At 47.2% G+C, this 27,970-nt stretch overlaps 1 protein-coding gene across 1 annotated transcript in view; it reads left to right on the plus strand.

Annotated features, from left to right (window-relative positions):
• Nucleotides 1-27,970, plus strand: part of LOC110501842 (inactive phospholipase C-like protein 1) — a 133,385-nt gene that overhangs the window by 85,217 nt on the left and 20,198 nt on the right. Inside the window, exons 2-4 of the mRNA XM_036959268.1 lie at nucleotides 19,643-19,717; nucleotides 19,993-20,280; nucleotides 21,511-21,798. Coding sequence (XP_036815163.1) covers nucleotides 19,643-19,717; nucleotides 19,993-20,280; nucleotides 21,511-21,798 — 651 coding nt within the window. The remainder of the gene's footprint in view (nucleotides 1-19,642; nucleotides 19,718-19,992; nucleotides 20,281-21,510; nucleotides 21,799-27,970) is intronic.

The raw sequence follows: 27,970 nt of genomic DNA on the forward strand, positions 1-27,970 counted from the left end.
CTGTGGGGACGGGGGCTGGGATTAAAAATAAACAAATAAAATATAAATATAGGACAAAACACACATCACAACAAGAGAGACAACCCAACACTACATAAAGAGAGACAACACAACACTACATAAAGAGAGACAACACAACACTACATAAAGAGAGACCTAAGACAACACTACATAAAGAGAGACAACACAACACTACATAAAGAGAGACAACACAACACTACATAAAGAGAGACCTAAGACCACAACACTACATAAAGAGAGACAACACAACACGACATAAAGAGAGACAACACAACACTACATAAAGAGAGACAACACAACACTACATAAAGAGAGACAACACAACACTACATAAAGAGAGACAACCCAACACTACATAAAGAGAGACCTAAGACAACACTACATAAAGAGAGACAACACAACACTACATAAAGAGAGACAACACAACACTACATAAAGAGAGACCTAAGACAACACTACATAAAGAGAGACAACACAACACTACATAAAGAGAGACAACACAACACTACATAAAGAGAGACCTAAGACAACAACATAGCAAGGAAGCAACACATGATAACACAGCATGGTAGCAACACAACATGACAACAACATGGTAGCAGCACAAAACATGGTACAAACATTATTGGGTACAGACAACAGCACAAAGGACAAGAAGGTAGAGACAACAATACATCACACAAAGCAGCCTCAACTGTCAATAAGAGTGTCCATGATTGAGTCTTTGAATGATCTACACATGAAACAATGTTGATGACAGCAATGCTGTTTTCTCTTTGCTTCTTAATATAAATCAACTAGCGTTCTATAGTGACACTATTAGTTTGTGTTTCTTACATCAGCAAACAGCTAGTTTGTCTTTTCTTAGTAATTTGTGCCTAAATCTTGTTAGCCATTAATGCTAATTGCTAGCTAGCTAATACATGTACTGAGTCAGAGCAAACATAACTAGCTATACAGCCTGATAATACCAGTGATGGTGTAGACCTACACCTGCATGTTTTTTTGTGCAACAGTATCTTCTAAATCAAAGAGGAATAAGCGAAGCCGTACGTGACAGTGTGGAAATGATCTCAAGTGAGTGCAGGAAATACAGAAATTTATGAAAATGCTGAAAAAGTTTAATTGAACACAATAAAACAATCAGAATGGAGAAAGCCCCATTGAAATAACTTGTAGAATGTATGTGCTGCCACCCTAGGATCACACACAACTCATAATCATAAAGCACATTTACAACTTTCATTATTCAAAAACATCAAATACCGTGATAACGTCCCATTAAAAAAATACTGTGATATGATATTTAATTTAATAAAGCGCCAGAGACCGTATCGACCAGCCCTATTCTAACCCTAAAGCGCCAGAGACCGTATCGACCAGCCCTATTCTAACCCTAAAGCGCCAGAGACCGTATCGACCAGCCCTATTCTAACCCTAAAGCGCCAGAGACCGTATCGACCAGCCCTATTCTAACCCTAAAGCGCCAGAGACCGTATCGACCAGCCCTATTCTAACCCTAAAGCGCCAGAGACCGTATCGACCAGCTCTATTCTAACCCTAAAGCGCCAGAGACCGTATCGTCCAGCCCTATTCTAACCCTAAAGCGCCAGAGACCGTATCAACCAGCCCTATTCTAACCCTAAAGCGCCAGAGACCGTATCGACCAGCCCTATTCTAACCCTAAAGCGCCAGAGACCGTATCGACCAGCCCTATTCTAACCCTAAAGCGCCAGAGACCGTATCGACCAGCCCTATTCTAACCCTAAAGCGCCAGAGACCGTATCGACCAGCCCTATTCTAACCCTAAAGCGCCAGAGACCGTATCGACCAGCCCTATTCTAACCCTAAAGCGCCAGAGACCGTATCGACCAGCCCTATTCTAACCCTAAAGCGCCAGAGACCGTATCGACCAGCCCTATTCTAACCCTAAAGCGCCAGAGACCGTATCGACCAGCCCTATTCTAACCCTAAAGCGCCAGAGACGTATCGACCAGCCCTATTCTAACCCTAAAGCGCCAGAGACCGTATCGACCAGCCCTATTCTAACCCTAAAGCGCCAGAGACCGTATCGACCAGCCCTATTCTAACCCTAAAGCGCCAGAGACCGTATCGTCCAGCCCTATTCTAACCCTAAAGCGCCAGAGACCGTATCGACCAGCCCTATTCTAACCCTAAAGCGCCAGAGACCGTATCGACCAGCCCTATTCTAACCCTAAAGCGCCAGAGACCGTATCGACCAGCCCTATTCTAACCCTAAAGCGCCAGAGACCGTATCGACCAGCCCTATTCTAACCCTAAAGCGCCAGAGACCGTATCGACCAGCCCTATTCTAACCCTAAAGCGTCAGAGACCGTATCGACCAGCCCTATTCTAACCCTAAAGCGCCAGAGACCGTATCGACCAGCCCTATTCTAACCCTAAAGCGCCAGAGACCGTATCGACCAGCCCTATTCTAACCCTAAAGCGCCAGAGACCGTATCGTCCAGCCCTATTCTAACCCTAAAGCGCCAGAGACCGTATCGACCAGCCCTATTCTAACCCTAAAGCGCCAGAGACCGTATCGACCAGCCCTATTCTAACCCTAAAGCGCCAGAGACCGTATCGTCCAGCCCTATTCTAACCCTAAAGCGCCAGAGACCGTATCGACCAGCCCTATTCTAACCCTAAAGCGCCAGAGACCGTATCGACCAGCCCTATTCTAACCCTAAAGCGCCAGAGACCGTATCGACCAGCCCTATTCTAACCCTAAAGCGCCAGAGACCGTATCGACCAGCCCTATTCTAACCCTAAAGCGCCAGAGACCGCATCGACCAGCCCTATTCTAACCCTAAAGCGCCAGAGACCGTATCGACCAGCCCTATTCTAACCCTAAAGCGCCAGAGACCGTATCGACCAGCCCTATTCTAACCCTAAAGCGCCAGAGACCGTATCGACCAGCCCTATTCTAACCCTAAAGCGCCAGAGACCGTATCGACCAGCCCTATTCTAACCCTAAAGCGTCAGAGGTCATCCTTAAATTGCATTCTGATTCAGATTTTTTATGGGGACATTACTAGTCTGTCTATGAACTGAGGAACTCCGTGACAAGGGTCCAACTTTCAATTTCCTTTCTCAGCTTCGCTCCATCTCCTTTTTCATTAGATCAATCTCCTGCCATTCTAATCCTTCTGTCTCTCCATCTCACTCATAGATGCCTGTATTTAGAGCCACTTGGACATGTGTGGATCTCCTCTCCTCTCCTCTCCTCTCCTCTCCTCTCCTCTCCTCTCCTCTCCTCTCCTCTCCTCCTCTTCTCCCCTCCTGTCCTCCTCTCCTCCTCTTCTCCCCTCCTCTCCTCCTCTTCTTCTCTCCTCTCCTCCTCTCCTCCCCTCCTCTTCTCCCCTCCTCACCTCCTCCCCTTCTCCCCTATCATCCTCCCCTCCTCTTCTCTCCTCCTCTTCTCCCCTCCCCTCCTCTACTCTCATCCTCCTCCTCCCTCCTCTCCTCTCCTCTTCTCCTCTTCTCTCCTCCTCTTCTCCCCTCCTCTCCCCTACTCTCCTCCTCTTCTTCTCTTCTCTCCTCTCCTCTCCTCTCATCCTCCCCTCCTCTTCTCTCCTTATCTCCTCTCCACCTCTCCTCTCCTCTCACCCTCTCCTCCCCTCCTCTTCTCCCCTCCTCACCTCCTCCCCTTCTCCTCTATCATCCTCCTCTCCTCTCCTCTCTTCCTCTCCTCCCCTTCTCCCCTATCATCCTACCCTCCTCCCCTCTTCTCTCCTCCTCTTCTCCCCTCCCCTCCTCTCCTCTCATCCTCCTCCTCCCTCCTCTCCTCTCCTCTTCTCCTCTTCTCTCCTCCTCTTCTCCCCTCCTCTCCTCCTCTTCTTCTCTTCTCTCCTCCTCTCCTCTCCTCTCATCCTCCCCTCCTCTCCTTATCTCCTCTCCCCTCACCCTCTACTCCCCTCCTCTTCTCCCCTCCTCACCTCCTCCCCTTCTCCCCTATCATCCTACCCTCCTCCCCTCCTCTTCTCTTCTTTCCTCCTCTTCTCCCCTCCTCTCCTCTCATCCTCCCCCCCTCTCCTCTCATCCTCCTCTCCCCTCCTCCCCTCCTCTCCTCTCCTCTCCTCTCCTCTCCTCTCCTCTCCTCTCATCCTCCTCCCCCCTCCTCTCCTCTCCTCTCCTCTCATCCTCCTCTCCTCTCATCCACCTCTTCTCCTCTCCTCTCCTCTCCTCTCCCCTCCTCTCCTCTCCTTACAGTGAAATGCTGAATACAACAGCTGTAGACCTCACAGTGAAATGCTGAATACAACAGCTGTAGACCTCACAGTGAAATGCTGAATACAACAGCTGTAGACCTTACAGTGAAATGCTGAATAAAACAGCTGTAGACCTCACAGTGAAATGCTGAATACAACAGCTGTAGACCTTACAGTGAAATGCTGAATACAACAGCTGTAGACCTCACAGTGAAATGCTTACTTACAAGCCCTAACCAACAATGCAGTTTTAAGAAAAATAAGTGTTAAGTAAAAAAAACGTAACAAATAATTAAAGAAGAGCAGTAAAATAACAATAGCGAGGCTATATACAGAGGGTACCGGTACAGAGTCAATGTGGAGGCTATATACAGGGGGTACCGGTACAGAGTCAATGTGGAGGCTATATACAGGGGGTACCGGTACAGAGTCAATGTGGAGGCTATATACAGGGGGTACCGGTACAGAGTCAATGTGGAGGCTATATACAGGGGGTACCAGTACAGAGTCAATGTGGAGGCTATATAAAGGGGGTACCGGTACAGAGTCAATGTGGAGACTATATACAGGGGGTACCGGTACAGAGTCAATGTGGAGGCTATATACAGAGGGTACCGGTACAGAGTCAATGTGGAGGCTATATACAGGGGGTACCGGTACAGAGTCAATGTGGAGGCTATATACAGGGGGTACCGGTACAGAGTCAATGTGGAGACTATATACAGAGGGTACCGGTACAGAGTCAATGTGGAGGCTATATACAGGGGGTACCGGTACAGAGTCAATGTGGAGACTATATACAGGGGGTACCGGTACAGAGTCAATGTGGAGGCTATATACAGGGGGTACCGGTACAGAGTCAATGTGGAGACTATATACAGGGGGTACCGGTACAGAGTCAATGTGGAGGATATATACAGGGGGTACCGGTACAGAGTCAATGTGGAGACTATATACAGGGGGTACCGGTACAGAGTCAATGTGGAGGATATATACAGGGGGTACCGGTACAGAGTCAATGTGGAGACTATATACAGGGGGTACCGGTACAGAGTCAATGTGGAGGCTATATACAGGGGGTACCGGTACAGAGTCAATGTGGAGACTATATACAGGGGGTACCGGTACAGAGTCAATGTGGAGACTATATACAGGGGGTACCGGTACAGAGTCAATGTGGAGGCTATATACAGGGGGTACCGGTACAGAGTCAATGTGGAGACTATATACAGGGGGTACCGGTACAGAGTCAATGTGGAGGCTATATACAGGGGGTACCGGTACAGAGTCAATGTGGAGACTATATACAGGGGGTACCGGTACAGAGTCAATGTGGAGACTATATACAGGGGGTACCGGTACAGAGTCAATGTGGAGGCTATATACAGGGGGTACCGGTACAGAGTCAATGTGGAGACTATATACAGGGGGTACCGGTACAGAGTCAATGTGGAGGCTATATACAGGGGGTACCGGTACAGAGTCAATGTGGAGACTATATACAGGGGGTACCGGTACAGAGTCAATGTGGAGACTATATACAGGGGGTACCGGTACAGAGTCAATGTGGAGACTATATACAGGGGGTACCGGTACAGAGTCAATGTGGAGACTATATACAGGGGGTACCGGTACCGAGTCAATGTGGAGACTATATACAGGGGGTACCGGTACAGAGTCAATGTGGAGACTATATACAGGGGGTACCGGTACAGAGTCAATGTGGAGACTATATACAGGGGGTACCGGTACCGAGTCAATGTGGAGACTATATACAGGGGGTACCGGTACAGAGTCAATGTGGAGACTATATACAGGGGTACCGGTACAGAGTCAATGTGGAGACTATATACAGGGGGTACCGGTACAGAGTCAATGTGGAGACTATATACAGGGGGTACCGGTACAGAGTCAATGTGGAGACTATATACAGGGGGTACCGGTACAGAGTCAATGTGGAGACTATATACAGGGGGTACCGGTACAGAGTCAATGTGGAGACTATATACAGGGGGTACCGGTACCGAGTCAATGTGGAGACTATATACAGGGGGTACCGGTACAGAGTCAATGTGCGGGGCACCGGTATTGAGGTAATATGTACATGTAGGTAGAGTTAAAGTGACTATGCATAGATTATAAACAGAGTAGCAGCAGTGTAAAAGAGCCCTTTGATTAGCTGTTCAGGAGTCTTATGGCTTTGAGGTAGAAGCTGTTTAGAAGCCTCTTGGACCTAGACTTGGCACTCCGGTACCGTTTGCCATGCGGTAGCAGAGATAACAGTCTGTGATTAGGGTGGCTGGAGTCTTGGACAATTTTTAGGGCCTTCCTCTGACTCTGCTTGGTATACAGAGGTCCTAGATGGCAGTTGAATGAGAGGAGTGAGAAAGATGAAAGAAAGTAGAGGACAGGATGGAGAGAGGAGAGGACAGGATGGAGAGAGGAGAGGAGAGGATGGAGAGAGGAGAGGAGAGGATGGAGAGAGGAGAGGAGAGGATGCAGAGAGGAGAGGAGAGGATGCAGAGAGGAGAGGAGAGGATGGAGAGAGGAGAGGAGAGGAGAGGATGGAGAGAGGAGAGGAGAGGAGAGGATGGAGAGAGGAGAGGAGAGGAGAGGATGGAGAGAGGAGAGGAGAGGAGAGGAGAGAGGAGAAGATGGAGAGAGGAGAGGAGAGGATAGGATGGAGAGAGCAGAGGAGAGGATGGAGAGAGGAGAGGATAGGATGGGGAGAGGATGGAGATGAGAAGATGGAGAGAGGAGAGGAGAGGAGAAGATGGAGAGAGGAGAGGAGAAGATGGAGAGAGGAGAAGATGGAGAGAGGAGAGGAGAGGAGAAGATGGAGAGAGGAGAGGAGAGGATGGAGAGAGGAGAGGAGAAGATGAGGAGAGAGGAGAGGAGAGGAGAAGATGGAGAGAGGAGAGGAGAAGATGGAGAGAGGAGAAGATGGAGAGAGGAGAGGAGAGGATAGGATGGAGAGAGCAGAGGAGAGGATGGAGAGAGGAGAGGATAGGATGGGGAGAGGATGGAGATGAGAAGATGGAGAGAGGAGAGGAGAGGAGAAGATGGAGAGAGGAGAGGAGAAGATGGAGAGAGGAGAAGATGGAGAGAGGAGAGGAGAGGAGAAGATGGAGAGAGGAGAGGAGAGGATGGAGAGAGGAGAGGAGAAGATGAGGAGAGAGGAGAGGAGAGGATGGAGAGGAGAGGATGGAGAGAGGAGAGGGGAAGATGGAGAGAGGAGAGGATGGAGAGAGGAGAGGAGAGGATGGAGAGAGGACAGGAGAGGATGGAGAGAGGAGAGGAGAGGAGAGGATGGAGAGAGGAGAGGAGAGGAGAGGATGGAGAGAGGAGAGGATGAGGAGAGGAGAGGATGTAGAGAGGAGAGGAGAGGATGGAGAGAGGAGAGGAGAGGATGGGGAGAGGAGAGGAAAGGAAGGAGAGAGGAGAGGATGGAGAGAGGAGAGGAGAGGATGAGGAGAGGAGAGGAGAGGAGAGAGGAGAGGAGAGGATGGAGAGAGGAGAGGAGAGGATGGGGAGAGGATGGAGAGAGGATAGGAGAGGATGAGGAGAGGAGAGGATGGAGAGGAGAGGAAGGAGAGAGGAGAGGATGCGGAGAGGATGGAGAGAGGATAGGAGAGGATGAGGAGAGGAGAGGATGGAGAGAGGTTGGAGGCCATGATGGCATCTCTGATGTGCGTGAATAAACAATGTAGTATTGTCTCATACTACTCTCTACTCTCTCCTTCCTCTACTCTCTCCTCTAATCAAATCAAATCAAATGTATTTATATAGCCCTTCGTACATCAGCTGATATCTCAAAGTGCTGTACAGAAACCCAGCCTAAAACCCCAAACAGCAAGCAATGCAGGTGTTGAAGCACGTTGGCTAGGAAAAACTCCCTAGAAAGGCCAAAACCTAGGAAGAAACCTAGAGAGGAACCAGGCTATGAGGCTACCAGGCTATGAGGGATGGCGGCATGAGGAGATTATAACAGAACATGGCCCAAATGTTCATAAATGACCAGCATGGTCAAATAATAGGTCTGGGACAGGTAGCACGTCCGGTGAACAGGTCAGGATTTCATAGCCCCAGGCAGAACAGTTGAAACTGGAGCAGCAGCACGGCCAGGTGGACTGGGGACAGCAAGGAGTCATCATGCCAGGTAGTCCTGAGGCATGGTCCTACGGCTCAGGTCCTCCAAGAGAGAGAAACTCTCTCTGTCCTCTACTCTCTCCTTCCTCCCCCCATCCTCTACTCTCTCCGTCCTCTACTCTCTCTGTCCTCTACTCTCCTTCCTCTCCCCGTCCTCTACTCTCTCTGTCCTCTACTCTCTCCTCTACGCTCTCTGTCCTCTACTCTTTCCTTCTTCTACTCTCTCCTTCCTCTACTCTCTCCATCCTCTACTCTCTCCATCCTCTCTCCTTCCTCTACTCTCGCCTTCCTCTCCCCATTCTCTACTCTCTCTGTCCTCTACTCTCTCTGTCCTCTACTCTCTCTGTCCTCTATTCTCTCCTTCCTCCACTCTCTCCTTCCTCTACTCTCTCCTTCCTCTACTCTCTCCTTCCTCTACTCTCTCTGTCCTCTACTCTCTCCGGCTTCTACTCTCTCCATCCTCTACTCTCTCCTTCCTCTACTCTCTCCTTCCTCTCCTCTCTCCATCCTCTACTCTCTCCATCCTCTACTCTCTCCTCTACTCTCTCCTTCCTCTACTCTCTCCTTCCTCTACTCTCTACTCTCTCCTTCCTCTACTCTCTACTCTCTCCTTCCTCGACTCTCTCCTTCCTCTACTCTCTCCTTCAACTACTCTCTCCTTCCTCGACTCTCTCCATCTCTCCTTCCTCTACTCTCTCCTTCCTCTTCTCTCTCCATCTTCTACTCTCTCCTTCCTCTACTCTTCTCTCTCATTCCTCTCCTCCTCTCCGTCCTCTCCTCGCTCCTTCCTCTCCTCCTCTCTGTCCTCTACTCTCTCTGTCCTCTACTCTCTCTGTCCTCTACTCTCTCTGTCCTCTACTCTCTCTGTCCTCTACTCTCTCCTTCCTCTCCCCATCCTATACTCTCTCCGTCCTCTACTCTCTCCGTCCTCTACTCTCTCTGTCCTTTACTCTCTCCTTCCTCTCCCCATCCTCTACTCTCTCCATCCTCTCCTCTCTCTGCCATCTACTCTCTCCTTCCTCTACTCTTTCCTTCCTCTAGTCTTCTCTCTCCTTCCTCTCCTCTCTCCTTCCTCTACTCTCTCCTTCCTCTTCTCTCTCCTTCCTCTCCGTCCTCTCCTCTACTCTACTCTCTCCTTCCTCTACTCTCTTCTTCCTCTCCTCCTCTCCATCCTCTACTCTCTCCTTCCTCTACTGTCTCCTTCCTCTACTTTCTCCTTCCTCTACTCTCTCCCCTACTCTCTCCTTCCTCTACTCTCTCCATCCTCTACTCTCTCCATCCTTTACTCTCTCTATCCTCTACTCTCTCCTTCCTCTCCTCTCTCCATCCTCTACTCTCTCCATCCTCTACTCTCTCCGTCCTCTACTCTCTCCTCTACTCTCTCCTTCCTCTACTCTCTCCTTCCTCTACTCTCTACTCTCTCCTTCCTCGACTCTCTCCTTCCTCTACTCTCTCCTTCCTCTACTCTCTCCTTCCTCGACTCTCTCCATCTCTCCTTCCTCTACTCTCTCCTTCCTCTTCTCTCTCCATCTTCTACTCTCTCCATCCTCTACTCTCTCCTTCCTCTACTCTCTCTGTCCTCTATTCTCTCCTTCCTCTACTCTCTCCTTCCTCTCCCCATCCTCTACTCTCTCTGTCCTCTACTCTCTCTTTCTTCTGCTCTCTCCTTCCTCTACACTCTCTGTCCTCTACTCTCTCTGTCCTCTACTCTCGCCTTCCTCTCCCCATCCTATACTCTCTCTGTCCTCTACTCTCTCCTTCCTCTACTCTCTCCTTCCTGTCCCCATCCTCTACTCTCTCTGTCCTCTACTATCTCGTTCTTCTACTCTCTCTGTCCTCTACTCTCTCTGTCCTCTACTCTCTCTTTCCTCTACTCTCTCTGTCATCTACCCTTTCTGTCCTCCTACTCTCTCTGTCCTCTACTCTCTCCTTCCTCTACTCTCTCCTTCCTCGACTCTCTCCATCTCTCCTTCCTGTCCCCATCCTCTACTCTCTCTGTCCTCTACTATCTCGTTCTTCTACTCTCTCTGTCCTCTACTCTCTCTGTCCTCTACTCTCTCTTTCCTCTACTCTCTCTGTCATCTACCCTCTCTGTCCTCCTACTCTCTCTGTCCTCTACTCTCTCCTTCCTCTACTCTCTCCTTCCTCGACTCTCTCCATCTCTCCTTCCTCTACTCTCTCCTTCCTCTTCTCTCTCCATCTTCTACTCTCTCCATCCTCTACTCTCTCCTTCCTCTACTCTCTCCGTCCTCTACTCTCTCCGTCCTCTACTCTCTCCGTCATCTACTCTTCTCTCTCCTCCTCTCCTCCTCTCCATCCTCTACTCTCTCCTTCCTCTACTCTCTCCTTCCTCTACTTTCTCCTTCCTCTACTCTCTCCCCTACTCTCTCCTTCCTCTACTCTCTCAATCCTCTACTCTCTCCATCCTTTACTCTCTCTATCCTCTACTCTCTCCTTCCTCTCCTCTCCATCCTCTACTCTCTCCATCCTCTACTCTCTCCGTCCTCTACTCTCTCCTCTACTCTCTCCTTCCTCTACTCTCTCCTTCCTCTACTCTCTACTCTCTCCTTCCTTGACTCTCTCCTTCCTCTACTCTCTCCTTCCTCTACTCTCTCCTTCCTCGACTCTCTCCATCTCTCCTTCCTCTACTCTCTCCTTCCTCTTCTCTCTCCGTCCTCTACTCTCTCCGTCCTCTACTCTCTCCGTCATCTACTCTTCTCTCTCCTTCCTCTCCTCTCTCCATCCTCTACTCTCTCCTTCCTCTCCTCCTCTCCGTCCTCTACTCTTTCCGTCCTCTACTCTCTCCGTCCTCTCCTCTCTCCATCCTCTACTCTCTCTCTGTCCTCTACTCTCTCCTTCCTCTCCCCATCCTCTCCTCGCTCCATCTTCTCCTCTCTCCGTCATCTACTCTCTCCTTCCTCTTCTCTCTCCTTCCTCTCCTCCTCTCCGTCCTCTCCTCTCTCCTTGCTCTCCTCCTCTCCGTCCTCTCCTCTCTCCATCCTCTCCTCTCCCCATCCACTACTCTCTCCTTCCTCTCCCCATCCTCTACTCTCTCCTTCCTCTCCCCATCCTCTACTCTCTCCATCCTCTCCTCTCTCCGTCATCTACTCTCTCCTTCCTCTACTCTTTCCTTCCTCTAGTCTTCTCTCTCCTTCCTCTACTCTCTCTGTCCTCTATTCTCTCCTTCCTCTACTCTCTCCTTCCTCTCCCCATCCTCTACTCTCTCTGTCCTCTACTCTCTCTTTCTTCTGCTCTCTCCTTCCTCTACTCTCTCTGTCCTCTACTCTCTCTGTCCTCTACTCTCGCCTTCCTCTCCCCATCCTATACTCTCTCTGTCCTCTACTCTCTTTGTCCTCTACTCTCTCTGTCCTCTACTCTCTCCTTCCTCTACTCTCTCCTTCCTCTCCCCATCCTCTACTCTCTCTGTCCTCTACTCTCTCTGTCCTCTACTCTCACCATCCTCTCCCCATCCTCTACGCTCTCTGTCCTCTACTCTCTCTTTCTTCTACTCTCTCCTTCCTCTACTCTCTCCTTCCTCTACTCTCTCCTTCCTCGAGTCTCTCCATCTCTCCTTCCTCTACTCTCTCCTTCCTCTTCTCTCTCCATCTTCTACTCTCTCCGTCCTCTACTCTCTCCGTCCTCTACTCTCTCCGTCATCTACTCTTCTCTCTCCTTCCTCTCCTCTCTCCATCCTCTACTCTCTCCTTCCTCTCCTCCTCTCCGTCCTCTACTCTTTCCGTCCTCTACTCTCTCCGTCCTCTCCTCTCTCCGTCCTCTACTCTCTCTGTCCTCTACTCTCTCCTTCCTCTCCCCATCCTCTACTCTCTCCTTCCTCTCCCCATCCTCTACTCTCTCCTTCCTCTCCCCATCCTCTACTCTCTCCATCCTCTCCTCTCTCCGTCATCTACTCTCTCCTTCCTCTACTCTTTCCTTCCTCTAGTCTTCTCTCTCCTTCCTCTACTCTCTCTGTCCTCTATTCTCTCCTTCCTCTACTCTCTCCTTCCTCTCCCCATCCTCTACTCTCTCTGTCCTCTACTCTCTCTGTCCTCTACTCTCTCTGTCCTCTATTCTTTCCTTCCTCCACTCTCTCCTTCCTCTACTCTCTCCTTCCTGTCCCCATCCTCTACTCTCTCTGTCCTCTACTATCTCGTTCTTCTACTCTCTCTGTCCTCTACTCTCTCTGTCCTCTACTCTCTCTTTCCTCTACTCTCTCTGTCATCTACCCTCTCTGTCCTCCTACTCTCTCTGTCCTCTACTCTCTCTGTCCTCTACTCTCTCTGTCCTCTACTCTCTCTGTCCTCTACTCTCTCCTTCCTCTACTCTCTCCTTCCTCTCCCCATCCTCTACTCTCTCTGTCCTCTACTCTCTCTGTCCTCTACTCTCCCCATCCTCTCCCCATCCTCTACTCTCTCTGTCCTCTACTCTCTCTTTCTTCTACTCTCTCCTTCCTCTACTCTCTCCTTCCTCTACTCTCTCCTTCCTCTACTCTCTATGTCCTCTACTCTCGCCTTCCTCTCCCCATCCTCTACTCTCTCCTTCCTCTACTCTCTCCTTCCTCTACTCTCTCCTTCCTCCACTCTCTCCTTCCTCTACTCTCTCCTTCCTCTACTCTCTCCTTCCTCTACTCTCTCCTTCCTCTTCTCTCTCCTTCTCTCCGTCCTCTGCTCTCTCCTTCCTCTTCTCTCTCCATCTCCTACTCTCTCCTTCCTCTACTCTCTCCGTCCTCTACTCTCTCCTTCCTCTACTCTCTCCGTCCTCTACTCTCTCCGTCCTCTACTCTCTCCTTCCTCTTCTCTCTCCATCTCCTACTCTCTCCTTCCTCTACTCTCTCCGTCCTCTACTCTCTCCGTCCTCTACTCTCTCCGTCCTCTACTCTCTCCGTCATCTACTCTCTCCTTCCTCTACTCTCTCCTTCCTCTCCTCCTCTCTGTCTTCTCTCTCCGTTCTCTCTTCTCTCCTTCCTCTTCTCTCTCCTTCCTCTCCTCCTCTCCGTCCTCTCCTCTCTCCTTGCTCTCCTCCTCTCCGTCCTCTCCTCTCTCCATCCTCTCCTCTCCCCATCCACTACTCTCTCCTTCCTCTCCCCATCCTCTACTCTCTCCTTCCTCTCCCCATCCTCTACTCTCTCCATCCTCTCCTCTCTCCGTCATATACTCTCTCCTTCCTCTACTCTTTCCTTCCTCTAGTCTTCTCTCTCCTTCCTCTACTCTCTCTGTCCTCTATTCTCTCCTTCCTCTACTCTCTCCTTCCTCTCCCCATCCTCTACTCTCTCTGTCCTCTACTCTCTCTGTCCTCTACTCTCTCTGTCCTCTATTCTTTCCTTCCTCCACTCTCTCCTTCCTCTACTCTCTCCTTCCTGTCCCCATCCTCTACTCTCTCTGTCCTCTACTATCTCGTTCTTCTACTCTCTCTGTCCTCTACTCTCTCTGTCCTCTACTCTCTCTTTCCTCTACTCTCTCTGTCATCTACCCTCTCTGTCCTCCTACTCTCTCTGTCCTCTACTCTCTCTGTCCTCTACTCTCTCTGTCCTCTACTCTCTCTGTCCTCTACTCTCTCCGTCCTCTACTCTCTCCTTCCTCTCCCCATCCTCTACTCTCTCTGTCCTCTACTCTCTCTGTCCTCTACTCTCCCCATCCTCTCCCCATCCTCTACTCTCTCTGTCCTCTACTCTCTCTTTCTTCTACTCTCTCCTTCCTCTACTCTCTCCTTCCTCTACTCTCTCCTTCCTCTACTCTCTATGTCCTCTACTCTCGCCTTCCTCTCCCCATCCTCTACTCTCTCCTTCCTCTACTCTCTCCTTCCTCTACTCTCTCCTTCCTCCACTCTCTCCTTCCTCTACTCTCTCCTTCCTCTACTCTCTCCTTCCTCTACTCTCTCCTTCCTCTTCTCTCTCCTTCTCTCCGTCCTCTGCTCTCTCCTTCCTCTTCTCTCTCCATCTCCTACTCTCTCCTTCCTCTACTCTCTCCGTCCTCTACTCTCTCCTTCCTCTACTCTCTCCGTCCTCTACTCTCTCCGTCCTCTACTCTCTCCTTCCTCTTCTCTCTCCATCTCCTACTCTCTCCTTCCTCTACTCTCTCCGTCCTCTACTCTCTCCGTCCTCTACTCTCTCCGTCCTCTACTCTCTCCGTCATCTACTCTCTCCTTCCTCTACTCTCTCCTTCCTCTCCTCCTCTCTGTCTTCTCCTCTCTCCGTTCTCTCTTCTCTCCTTCCTCTACTCTCTCCTTCCTCTCCTCCTCTCCATCCTCTACTCTCTCCATCCTCTACTCTCTCCTTCCTCTACTCTCTCCATCTCTCCTTCCTCTACTCTCTCCTTGCTCTTCTCTCTCCATCTTCTACTCTCTCTGTCCTCTACTCTCTCCATCCTCTACTCTCTCCTTCCTCTACTCTCTCCATCTCTCCTTCCTCTACTCTCTCCTTCCTCTTCTCTCTCCATCTTCTACTCTCTCCATCCTCTACTCTGTCCGTCCTCTACTCTCTCTATCCTCTACTCTCTCCTTCCTCTCCCCATCCTCTTCTCTCTCTATCCTCTACTCTCTCCTTCCTCTACTCTCTCCTCTATTCTCTCCTTCCTCTATTCTCTCCTTGCTCTACTCTCTCCGTCCTCTACTCTCTCCGTCCTCTCCCCGTCCTCTACTCTCTCCGTCCTCTCCCCATCCTCTACTCTCTCCTTCCTCTCCTCTCTCCATCCTCTACTCCATCCATCCTCTACTGTCTCCATCCTCTACTCTCTCTGTCCTCTACACTCTCTGTCCTCTACTCTCTCCGTCCTCTACTCTCTCTGTCCTCTACTCTCTCCATCCTCTACTCTCTCCGTCCTCTACTCTCCTCTTCCTCGCCTCTACTATCTCCATCCTCTCCTCTTGCTATCTTCTCCTCTCTCCTCTCCTTCCTCTCCACTACTCTCCATCATCTCCTCTACTTTCTTTCATGTCTCGCTCCTCTCATTCAACTTCCTCTCCTTCTTCTCTGTGATTTTCCTCTGCCCTCACTCTCTTATCCTTTCTAGAATTGACTCTGTTCTTCTTTCACCCCCCCTCGCCACTTCTCTCTTTTCCCTCACTTTCTTATTTTTTCTCTGGCCCCACTATCTATGTTTCCATCTTATGTTTCTTCCATCTCTCCATCTGTGCTCCATTATGTCCGAAGCTCAATAATGTAGAGGAAAAACAACTAAAACAAAGAGAGAGTGCTTAGGGTTGGGGGATTAACACTAGGTGATATATGCTCTTTGAGGCTGAACCTTGGTGCATTAAAAGCTTTACGGCCTGTTGTCATGGTTTCCAGGAGGACATAATACAGTATGTCACCACGGCGGGAGGGTTGACCTGTTTTCCCGTGCCCTCTGGGGGAACTAATGCCATATACTGTGACACAGGACCCGCTGTTCCTGTTAAAGCTGTGCCCTGGACAGTCCCGCCCTGTCTTGCCTTGTCCTGCCCCGTCCACCTAAATACCCGCTGACCTGGTTCATACTAAGCCTGGCTGTCTGTCCGCTGTCTGTCCGCTGTCTGTCCGCTGTCTGTCCGCTGTCTGTCCGCACATTGTCAAAGCCTCCATCTTAAAAATCTATTTTGTTGAACATAATTGGAGACAGTAGATCAATGTTGATAAACTCCCATATCTACTGGGTGAAATATCACAGTGTTCCATCACAGCAGCAAGATGTGTGACCTGTTGCCACAAGAAAAGGGCAACCAGTGAAGAACAAACACCATTGTAAATACAACCCATATTTATGCTTATTTATTTTCCCTTGTGTACTTTAACCATTTGTACATTGTTACAACATTGTGTGTGTGTATATATATATATATATATATATATATAATATGACATTTGTAATGTCTTTATTGTTTTGAAACTTCTGTATGTGTAATGTTTACTGTTCATTTTTATTGTTTATTTCACTTTTGTATATTATCTACCTCACTTGCTTTGGCAATGTTAACACATGTTTCCCATGCCAATAAAGCCCCTTGAATTGAATTGAATTGACAGTAGATACTAGGTCAAACTCTCTCAGGATGTGGGAAAATGTTGAATATCGGTATCATGACTTGTGCCACGAATGCTAAAATGTTAGGATGTGGAAGCCGTGCCAGGGACACTACACTAAAGTCTCTGTGTCTGCTTACAGGGGCAGGAAACCAATATGTCATTTTGTTATTTGGTTGAACTATCCCTTTAAGCTGGGGTCACAGTCTGGTCTTAGTTGAGTGGTGAAAGTATAATTGACATGGGAGTATAGCCTGACCGATGTTCCAGAGGGTTCTGTCCAGGTTTGAGCTCTCAGCTAGCCGTGGCTCTGGTCCTCTGTAGAATAAGAAGGATGAGGACATTCTCCTCAGGTCTGGGCTGCTGTGGCATGTCCCTCGGTCTGGGTCTCTGTTAGGGAAGAAGGATGAGGACATTCTCCTCAGGTCTGGGCTGCTGTGGCATGTCCCTCTGTCTGGGTCTCTGTTAGGGAAGAAGGATGAGGACATTCTCCTCAGGTCTGGGCTGCTGTGGCATGTCTCTCTGTCTGGGTCTCTGTTAGGGAAGAAGGATGAGAACATTCTCCTCAGGTCTGGGCTGCTGTGGCATGTCCCTCTGTCTGGGTCTCTGTTAGGGAAGGAGCCCTGTCTCTCTGTTAGGGAAGAATCTGCAGCTCAGGTTTCTCTACTGTGTATTATTGGCCAGGCAATGGATGTCAAGTCACACACACACACACACACACACACACACACAGAGCGCGGTCACGCGCACACATGCAGACACATACACTTCCCTGTGTGGTTCGGTGTGTGTGGGTAGTCAAATCAAATTTTATTAGCAGATGTTAATGCGAGTGTAGCGAAATGCTTGTGCTTCTAGTTCCGACAATGCAGTAATAACCAACGAGTAATCTAACCTAACAATTCCACAACTACTACCTTATACACACAAGTGTAAAGGGATAGTCAAAAGCTGTACTCTTGAGTCCAACTCCATACTAGGAGGTAGAGGGAAAAACTCCCATTGTTAAAACCACTTTAGGGTACAGCAGTAGATGATGTCATAGTGGTTGTTGTCGTCCTGAACCTTTGGTCCTATTGGTAGGCCAGAGGGGGGGGGGGGGCTACGAAGCAAGCTAGATCCATCTACTCAGGGTTTTCTAAAGCTAACCAGCTTCAGTTAGCTTCACGTTCCAGCTCAGGCTTCATCCGTACTACGATGGTGGATAATGCTGGTCCGCCTGCCGCTAACTGTAGCAGGGTTGTGACGGCGCGTGCTAGTCCAACGCCCAACTCTTCATTGAGACAGTGCTGAAACATCAATCCATGGGCGAGTTAGTGCCAAATTTTCATTTGTGCCGAAATAAGAAAAGTTATCTTGCAAATTCAGCAGGCTATGGTGTGACAGGCTGTTAGAAGTGCCATCTTTATTTGAGTGCTTATCGTTACTGCCATATTTGGTGTGCTTACCAATACACAAGCACCTTTTCCCCCACTCCTATCAATATTTATTCATCTATTAAGTCATACAAAAGTGTTACATTGCGTGAAGTTTAAAATGCATTCTTTCATTAATTAAAAAAAATAATCAGTCGTTATAATAATTTTCATTTGTCTACTCCTCGTAGCGTAGTCATTTCATTCAGTATAGTTGGCCTGCTCTGGTGCAGATTAGTTCTGAAGGATTCCATAGAAATTTACCTGGCTGAAAGGTGAGCCACTTTCTTTTTTGTTGTTGTAAGATTTTATATAAAAAAAATTAAACAATACACAACATACATACAAACAACCACATCTCACAAACATCCGCAACATCACGCCTGCCCAGACCCACCTGCCCAGACCCACCTGCTCAGACCCACATCTGGGTCTTTATCAGGCTCCTGAGTGGCACAGCGGTCTAAGGCACTGCATCTCAGTGCAAGAGGTTCAAATCCAGGCTGTATCACATCCGGGCGTGATCGGGAGTCCCATAAGGCAGTGCACAATTGTCCCAGCGTCGTCCAGGGTAGGCCGTCATTGTAAATAAGAATTTGTTCTTAATAACGGACTTGCCTCGTTAAATAAAGGTCAAATAAACAAAATATATTTATTTTTGTAACATCTCCAGCGCCCCCATCTCCAGCGCCCCCATCTCCAGCGCCCCCATCTCCAGCACCCCCATCTCCAGCACCCCCATCTCCAGCGCCCCCATCTCCAGCACCCCCATCTCCAGCACCCCCATCTCCAGCGCCAGCATCACTCTGCCACATGGCCTCAAACTGCACCATTTAGTTCCTCTCCGTCGCCCACACACTTTTAACATTTAGATAACAAAGCATTTGACCTTTCCATTGTGTTAACGATGGAGGATTGGTTGACTTACCGTTTTAAAGTATATGTTTTTTCAAGATGATTGAGGAGAAAAGTATCGTCCAACCCATCTTGTATCTCACTGCACCCTCATATGTCTCGTCTTGGATTATGCAGACAGACGTGTTAGAAGTACATTTACATTGTAATACTTCTGACAGACAACTTTCTAACTCCGTCCATAACTTTTGGACATCATAGCATTCCCAGGAGGCAGGGATTGTTGAGTCATTTAAGCAATAAGGCCCGAGGGGGTGTGGTATATGGCCAATATACCACGGCTAAGGGATGTCTTACTCACAACACAACGTGGAGTGCTTGGACACAACCCTTAGCTGTGGTATGTTGGCCATACACCACATACCCCCGATATGCCTTATTGCTATTATAAACTGGTTACCAACATAATTAGAGCAGTAAAAATAAATGTTTTGTCATACCTGTGATATACGGTCTGATATATTATGGCTGTCAGCCAATCAGAATTCAGGGCACAACCACCCAGTGTATAATGTTAGTTTTACACTTAAGGTGAGCCACTTTCGTATGAGCTTATTGGTCAATTGCACACAAGGTCCAACTGAAATTTGACTTCCGCTTTCATCCCAACTCCTCTGAAAGACAATGGTTTTGGAGAGGTGCGGGGGGCTGCCGCACTGTTGTGGGGAGTTAAGTGCCTTGCTCAAGGGCACAACGGTAGGCAATGGTATCTAGGATTTAATAGTGATGGCTTTCATAGCTACCTCAATAGGTACAAATTATTTATGCTCCACACCCCACATCCACTCTACTCTTTTTTAAATGTCAGTTGCTGTGATATACCTGCCTGTAATGTTTGTTTAGTAGATTCTAAACATAACCTGCAGAAATCATAAGTACACTTGTCTGCCTGTCTCACACTCTGTGTTTTTACCCAGGATCCTTCAGTGCACAAGGTGGCCGGCGGGCGCAAGAAGACTGTGTCCTTCAGTAGCATCCCCTCAGAGAAGAAGGTTTGTTTTTAGTTTCTCTTTTTTATTTTTTATTAAGCAGTTTTAGATCTCTGTCTGTAAATAAAAATGAAATGGGTAACACTTTATTTGAAGGGTACCTAAATAAGGATTTCATAACACATTCATAAGCAGTATATAAGCATTTCATAACACATTCATAACACATTCATAAGCAGTATATAAGCATGTCATAACACATTCATAACACATTCATAACACATTCATAAGCAGTATATAAGCATTTCATAAAGGCCTTCCTCTTCCGTCGCCTCCAGGTGAGCAGTGCTGCCGACTGCCTGGCCTTCATGCAGGGGGGCTGTGAGCTGAAGAAGGTGCGTCCCAACTCCCGGGTCTACAGTCGTTTCTACACCCTGGACCAGGACCTCAGCTGCCTGCGCTGGGAGCCCTCTAAGAAGGATGGGGAGCGCGCCCGCCTGGACATGGCCACTATCAGGGAGGTGAGGACGGGGAAGAGCACTGAGACCTTCCTGCATAACGGACCTGCTGCAGAACATCTGGCTGAGGAGGCAGCCTTCTCTATCATCCACGGGGATGACTACCAGGTAAGAGGTAGCCAGTTCAGATTAGGCTGCCTTGCCAACTTATTTTGGAATTGTCATGCCAAGGAGTTGGCAATGGAGCATAAACAGACTGGCACTCAGGCAAAGGCAAAAACAGTGCATTCAGAAAGTATTCAGACCCCCTTTCCCCCTGTGGAGATGGGAGAACCTTCCAGAAGGACAACCATCTCTGCAGCAGGCCTTTATGGCCAGACGGAAGCCACTCCTCAGTAAACACTGCCCATCCAACCTGGCAGAGCTTGAGAGGATCTGCAGAGAAGAATGGGAGAAACTCCCCAAATACAGGTGTGCCAATCTTGTAGCATCATACCCAAGAAGACTTGAGGGTACAATCGCTGCCAAAGGTGCTTCAACAAAGTCCTGAGTAAAGTGTCTGAATACTTACACTGAAACATGCATGAGAGCACCAGCTGTACCGGGAGACTGTGTGATAATGCTCTCCACAGCTGATGTGAGTAAGACCTTTAGACAGGTCAACATTCACTAGGCGACCGGCCCAGTACATCACTGGGGCCAAGCTTCCTGCCATCCAGGACCTCTATACCAAATTGTCAGACTCCAGCCACCCTAGTCATACACTGTTCTCTCTGCTACCGCACGGCAAGTGGTACTGGAGCGCCAAGTCTAGGTCCAAGAGGCTTCTGAACAGCTTCTACCCCCAAGCCATAAGACTCCTGAACATCTAGTCAAATGGCTACCCAGACTATTTGCATTGCCCTCCCCTCAATCCCCCTCCCATCTCCACACCACTGCCACTCTCTGTTGTCATCTATGCATAGTCACTTTAATAACTCTACCTACATGTACATACTACCTCAACTAACCGGTGCCGCCACACACTGACTCTGTACCGGTACCCCCCGTATATATTGTTATTTTTTACTGCTGCTCTTTAATTACTTGTCACTTTTATCTCTTATTCTTATCTGTATTTATTTAAACTGCACTGTTGGTTAGGGGCTCGTAAGTAAACATTTCACTGTTGTATTTGACGCATGTGAGAAATACAATTTGATTTGATTTAAAAACCTGTTTTTGCTTTTTCATTATGGGGCATTGTGTGTAGATTGATGATGGGGGAAAAACGATGTAATCAATTTTAGAATAAGGCTGTAACATAACAAGATGTGGTAAAGGTGAAGGTGATTTACTTTTGACTTATTTTACTGGGGGGAAAAATGTGTTTAATTTAATGTGATTTGTATTTCCTAGTCTCTGGACCTGGTGGCTCTCTCCCCTGACGTGGCCAACATCTGGGTAACGGGGCTGCGTTACCTGGTGTCCCACCCCTCTGTCATCGGGCATGGAGGGGGGGCAGGTGGGGGAGGAGGTCTGGGAGAGGGGAGCATCATAGGGGAGGGTAGCCTCGGCAGTAAGATGAGGAGGGATTGGCTGGCCGCAGAGTTTGCCGAGGTGGATGAAGATGGATACGGGGTCGTCTCAGAGGATACGGCCGTGGCAACCATCTGCAAGCTGTATCCTGGGATCAAGGAAGCTAAGGTGTGTGTCTGTGTGAGGGGACGGGACTACAGTTAAACTAGAGGGGGGATTGTCTTCATAGCGGTCTTACCATCTGTCCCGGCATCAAGGAAACTTAAATAAGAGGACTGGGGTAGACTTAGAAGAAAGACTAATACTGTATATATGTTAATGGTAGACTGGAGTAAAACTAGACAGACTAGAAAAGGTTTGAAGATTATTAGAGTTGAGATCAATTCCGTTATCAATTCAATCAATTATGGCCCGGTTTCTTTTATTAAATTGTCCGTGATACTTATGATCGCAATAGTTACTATAACAGCTTGAATTATAAAAATGATTGTCTTCATAGCTGGATATCTAATGTAAAAATGGAACATGCTCTAGGCGGATATCCAACCTAGTTATGTAAGCTTTACTTATACTTAGTAGCATGGTGGGTGTACAGATTGAGTCTGCATATAATATACACATACAGATACAGTACCAGTCAAAGGTTTGGACACACCTTCTCATTCCAGGGTTGTTCTTATTTTTGACTATTTTCTATATTGTAGAATAATAGTGAAGACAGTCAAAACTATATGGAATCATGTAGTAATCATAAAAATGACTCATGCTATGTTAATATATTTTATATTTGAGATTCGTCAAAGTAGCCAATCCTTGCCTTGATGATAGCTTTCCACGCTCTTGGCATTCTCTCAACCAGCTTCATGAGGTAGTCACCTGGAATGTATTTCAATTAACAGGTGTGCCTTGTTAAAAGTTCATTTGTGGAATTTCTTTCCTTCCTCATGTGTTTGAGCCAATCAGTTGTGTTGTGACAAGGTAGGGGTGGTACAGTATACAGAACATAGCCCTATTTGGTAAAAGACCAAGTCCATATTATGGCAAGAACAGCTCAAATAAGCAATGAGAAACGAAAATGTAGAAAATAGTAAAAATAAATCAAAACCGTTGAATGAGTAGATGTGTCCAAACGTTTGACTGGTACTGTATACACTATCGTTCAAAAGTTTGGGGTCACTTAGAAATGTTCTTGTTTTTGAAAGAAAAGCAAAAAAAATGTGTCCATTTATAATAACGTGAAATTGATCAGAAATACAGTGTAGTCATTGTTAATGTTGTAAATGACTATTGAGGCTGGAAACGGCAGATAAAAAAAAAAAAAATGAATATCTATATAGGCGTACAGAGGCCCATTATCAGCAACCATCTCTCCTGTTTTCCAATGGGACGTTGTTAGCTAATCCAAGTTTATCATTTCAAAAAGGCTAATTGATCATTAGAAAACCCTTTTGCAGTTGTGTTAGCACAGCTGAAAACTGTTGTACTGATTAAAGAAGCAATAAAACTGTCCTTCTTTAGAATAGTTGATTATCTGGAGCATCAGCATTAGTGGGTTCGATTAAAGGCTCAAAATGGCCAGAAACAAAGAACTTTCTTCTGAAACTCGTCAGTCTATTCTTGTTCTGAGAAATGAAGGTTATTCCATGTGAGAAATTGCCAAGAAACTGAAGATCTCGTACAACATTGTCTACTACTCCCTTCACAGAACAGCGCAAACTGTCCCTAACCAGAATAGAAAGAGGAGTGGGAGGCCCCGGTGCACAACTGAGCAAGAGGACAAGTACATTAGAGTGTCTAGTCTAGATGCCTCACAAGTCCTCAACTGGCAGCTTCATTAAATAGTACCCGCAAAACACCAGTCTCAACGTCAACTGTGAAGAGGTGACTCCGGGATGCTGGCCTTTTAGGTAAAGTTGCAAAGAAAAAGCCAGATCTCAGACTGGTCAATAAAAATAAAAGATTTAGATCACATACACTGGACAGAGGAAGATTGGAAAAAAGTGTTATAGACAGACGAATCTAAGTTTGAGGTGTTCGGCTCACAAAGAAGAACATTTGTGAGACACAGAAAAAATGAAAATATGCTGGAGGAGTGCTTGACGCAATCTGTCAAGCATGGTGGAGGCAATGTGATGGTCTGGGGATGCTTTGGTGGAGGTGAAGTGGGAGATTTGTACAGGGTAAAAGGGATCCTGAAGAAGGAAGGCTATCGCTCCATTTTGCAACGTCATGCGATACCCTGTGGATGGCGCTTAATTGGAGCCAATTTCCTCCTACAACAGTACAATGACCCAGAAGCATAGCTCTAAACTAGGTAATAACTATTTAGGGAAGAAGCAGTCAGCTGGTATTTTGTCTATAATGGAGTGGCCAGCACAGTCACCGGATCTCAACCCTATTGAGCTGTTGTGGGAGCAGCTTAACCATATGGTATGTAAGAAGTGCCCATCAAGCCAATCCAATTTGTGGGAGTTGCTTCAGGAAGCATGGGGTGAAATCCCTTCAGATTACCTCAACAAATTGACAACTAGAATGCCAAAGTTCTTACAAGTCTGTAATTGCTGCAAATGAAGAAAAGCAGAGTTTGAAGGACACAATTATTATTTCAATTAAAAATCATTATTTATAACCTTGTCAACGTCTTGACTATATTTCCTATTCATTTTGCAACTCATTTCATGTATGTTTTCATGGAAAACAAGGACATTTCTAAGTGGCTCCAAACTTTTGACCGTGTGTGTGTGTGTGTGTGTGTGTGTGTGTGTGCGCGCGCGACATACATACAGTTGAAATCGGAAGTTTACATACATACACGTAGCCAAATACATTTAAACTCAGTTTTTCACAATTCCTGACATTTAATCCTAGTAAAAATTCCCTGTTTTAGGTCAGTTAGGATCACCACTTTATTTTAAGAATGTGAAATATCAGAATGATAGTAGAGCGAATGATTTATTTCAGCTTTTATTTCTTTCATCACATTCTCAGTGGGTCAGAAGTTTACATACCCTCAATTAGTATTTGGTAGAATTGACTTTAAATTATTTAAATTGTTTAACTTGGGTCAAACGTTTCATGTAGCCTCCCACAAGCTTCCCACAATAAGTTGGGTGAATTTTGGCCCATTCCTCCTGACAGAGCTGGTGTAACTGAGTCAGGTTTGTAGGCCTCCTTTCTGTAGAATTGAGGTCAGGGATTTTTGATGGCCACTCCAATACTTTGAATGTGTTGTCCTTAAGCCATTTTGCCACAACTTTGGAAGTATGCTTGGGGTCATTGTCCATTTGGAAGACCCAATTGCGACCAAGCTTTAACTTTATGACTGATGTCTTGAGATGTTGCTTCAATATATCCATATAATTTTACTTCCTCATGATGCCATCTATTCTGTGAAGTGCACCAATCCCTCCTGCAGCATAGCACCCCCACAACATGATGCTGCCACCTCCGTGCTTCACGGTTGGGATGGTGTTCTTCGGCTTGCAATCCTCACCCTTTTTCCTCCAAACATAACGATGGTCATTATGGCCAAACAGTTCTATTTTTGTTTAATCAGACCAGAGGACATTTCTCCAAAAAGTACGATCTTTGTCCCGACGTGCAGTTGCAAACCGTAGTCTGGCTTTTTTTATGGCGGTTTTGGAGCAGTGGCTTCTTCCTTGCTGAGCGGCCTTTCAGGTTGTGTCGATATAGGACTCGTTTTACTGTGGATATAGATACTTTTGTACCTATTTCCTCCAGCATCTTCAAAAGGTCCTTTGCTGTTGTTCTGTTATTGATTTGCACTTTTCGCACCAATGTACTTTCACCTCTAGGAGACAGAACACGTCTTCTTCCTGAGCTGTATGACGGCTGCGTGGGTCCCATGTTGATTATACTTGTGTACTATTGTTTGTACAGATGAACGTGGCACCTTCAGGCATTTGGATCTTGCTCCCAAGGATGAACCAGGCTTGTGGAGGTCTACAATTTGTTTTGGCTGATTTCTTTTAATTTTCCCATGATGTCAAACAAAGAGGCACTGAGTTTGAAGGTAGACCTTGAAATACAGCCACAGGTACACCTCCAATTGACTCAAATAATGTCAATTAGCCTATCAGAAGCTTCTAAAGCCATGACATAATTTTCTGGTATTTTCCAAGCAATTGAAAGGCACAGTCAACTTAGTGTATGTAAACTTCTGACCCACTGGAATTGTGATACAGTGAATTTTAAATGTCATAATCTGTCTGTAAACAATTGTTGGAAAAATTACTTGATGTCCTAACCGACTTTACAAAAACTATAGTTTGTTAACAATACATTTGTGGAGTGGTTGAAAAACGAGTTTTAATGACTCCAACCTAAGCATATGTAAACTTCATACTTCAACTGTATATATACATACTGAGTAGGGGAAAAAACATTAAGAACACCTGCTCTTTCCATGACATAGACAGACCAGGTGAATCCAGGTGAAAGCTATGATTCCTTATTTATAGGTCACTTGTTACATCCACTTTAATCAATGTAGATGAAGGGGAGGAGACAAGATTTTTTAGCCTTGAGACAATTGAAACATGGATTGTGTATGTGTGCCATTCAGAGGGTGAATGGACCACACAAACAATTTAAGTGCCTTTGAGCAGGGAAGGGTAGTAGGTGCCAGGCGTACCGGTTTGTGTCATGAACTGCAATGCTGCTGGGTTTTTCACGCTCACCAGTTTCCTGTGTGTATGAAGAATGGTCCACCACCCAAAGGACATCCAGTCAACTTGACACAACTGGGAAGCATTGGAGTCAACATGGGCCAGCGTCCCTGTGGAACGCTTTCAACACATTGTAGAATCCATAGCCCGACGAATTAGAGGATATTCTGAGGGCAAAACAGGGTGCAACTCAATATTATGAGGGTGTTCTTAATGTTGATTGATTGATTTAATTTATTTGTAAAATCCATTCATAATAGTCCTCCAGCTGGTGACGCCTCCACATACAAATCACCATAAACCTTAACAGCTTATTTCCATTGTGGTCCTTGTTTGATGTACTCAGTGTTCATAATGTATACAGACAGGAAATATCAAGGACTGCTGACGACCTAACAGTACAGAACGTCAGAGCAATATTATAGTCAACTGAATCACGCCGCAGGACATTTTTACAAGGATGAAGATATTCTGGGATAAACAGTAGGAAACCAGATAGCAGCTGGAGATACACAGGCCTAAATACAGCCAATCAGAGGTGTTTGTGTGAGAGGGTGTGTGTGTGTGAGAGAGCATGTAGGTGTGTGTGTGTTCATGCTGGACTGCAGCTCCATAGCTAATCTGTCTGAATCAACGCTCAGGCACTGGGTTTGAAGCCCGCTGTGAAATCAGTACAGATGCCCATGTGTGTGCAAGTCTCTCCTGTAGACTCTCCTTATTATTATTTTATTTATTTCACCTTTATTTAACCAGGTAGGCTAGTTGAGAACAAGTTCTCATTTACAACTGCGACCTGGCCAAGATAAAGCAAAGCAGTGTGAACAGACAACACAGAGTTACACATGGAGTAAACACTAAACGAGTCAATAACACAGTAGAAAAAAATAAAAAAAGAATCTATATACATTGTGTGCAAAAAGGCATGAGGAGGTAGGCGAATAATTACAATTTAGCAGATTAACACTGGAGTGATAAATTATCAGATGGTCATGTACAGGTAGAGATACTGGTGTGCAAAAGAGCAGAAAAGTAAATAAATAAAAACAGTATGGGGATGAGGTAGGTAAATTGGGTGGGCTATTTGGCATGGAAGGGTAGCCCAGGGGCACTAGTCAGGGGGCTAGTAGCATGGAAGGGTAGGCCAGGGGCACAAGTCAGGGGGCTAGTAGCATGGAATGGTAGGCCAGGGGCTCTAGTCAGGGGGCTAGTAGCATGGAAGGGTAGGCCAGGGGCACTAGTCAGGGGGCTAGTAGCATGGAAGGGTAGGCCAGGGGCACTAGTCAGGGGGCTAGTAGCATGGAAGGGTAGGCCAGGGGTTCTAGTCAGGGGGCTAGTAGCATGGAAGGGTAGGCCAGGGGCACTAGTCAGGGGGCTAGTAGCATGGAAGGGTAGGCCAAGGGCTCTAGTCAGGGGGCTAGTAGCATGGAAGGGTAGGCCAGGGGCTCTATTCAGGGGGCTAGTAGCATGGAAGGGTAGGCCAGGGGCACTAGTCAGGGGGATAGTAGCATGGAAGGGTAGGCCAGGGGCTCTAGTCAGGGGGCTAGTAGCATGGAAGGGCAGGCCAGGGGCACTAGTCAGGGGGATAGTAGCATGGAAGGGTAGGCCAGGGTCTCTATTCAGGGGGCTAGTAGCATGGAAGGGTAGGCCAGGGG

This window comes from Oncorhynchus mykiss, chromosome 22, assembly GCF_013265735.2.
Source record: "Oncorhynchus mykiss isolate Arlee chromosome 22, USDA_OmykA_1.1, whole genome shotgun sequence".
Taxonomy (NCBI): Eukaryota; Metazoa; Chordata; class Actinopteri; order Salmoniformes; family Salmonidae; genus Oncorhynchus; species Oncorhynchus mykiss.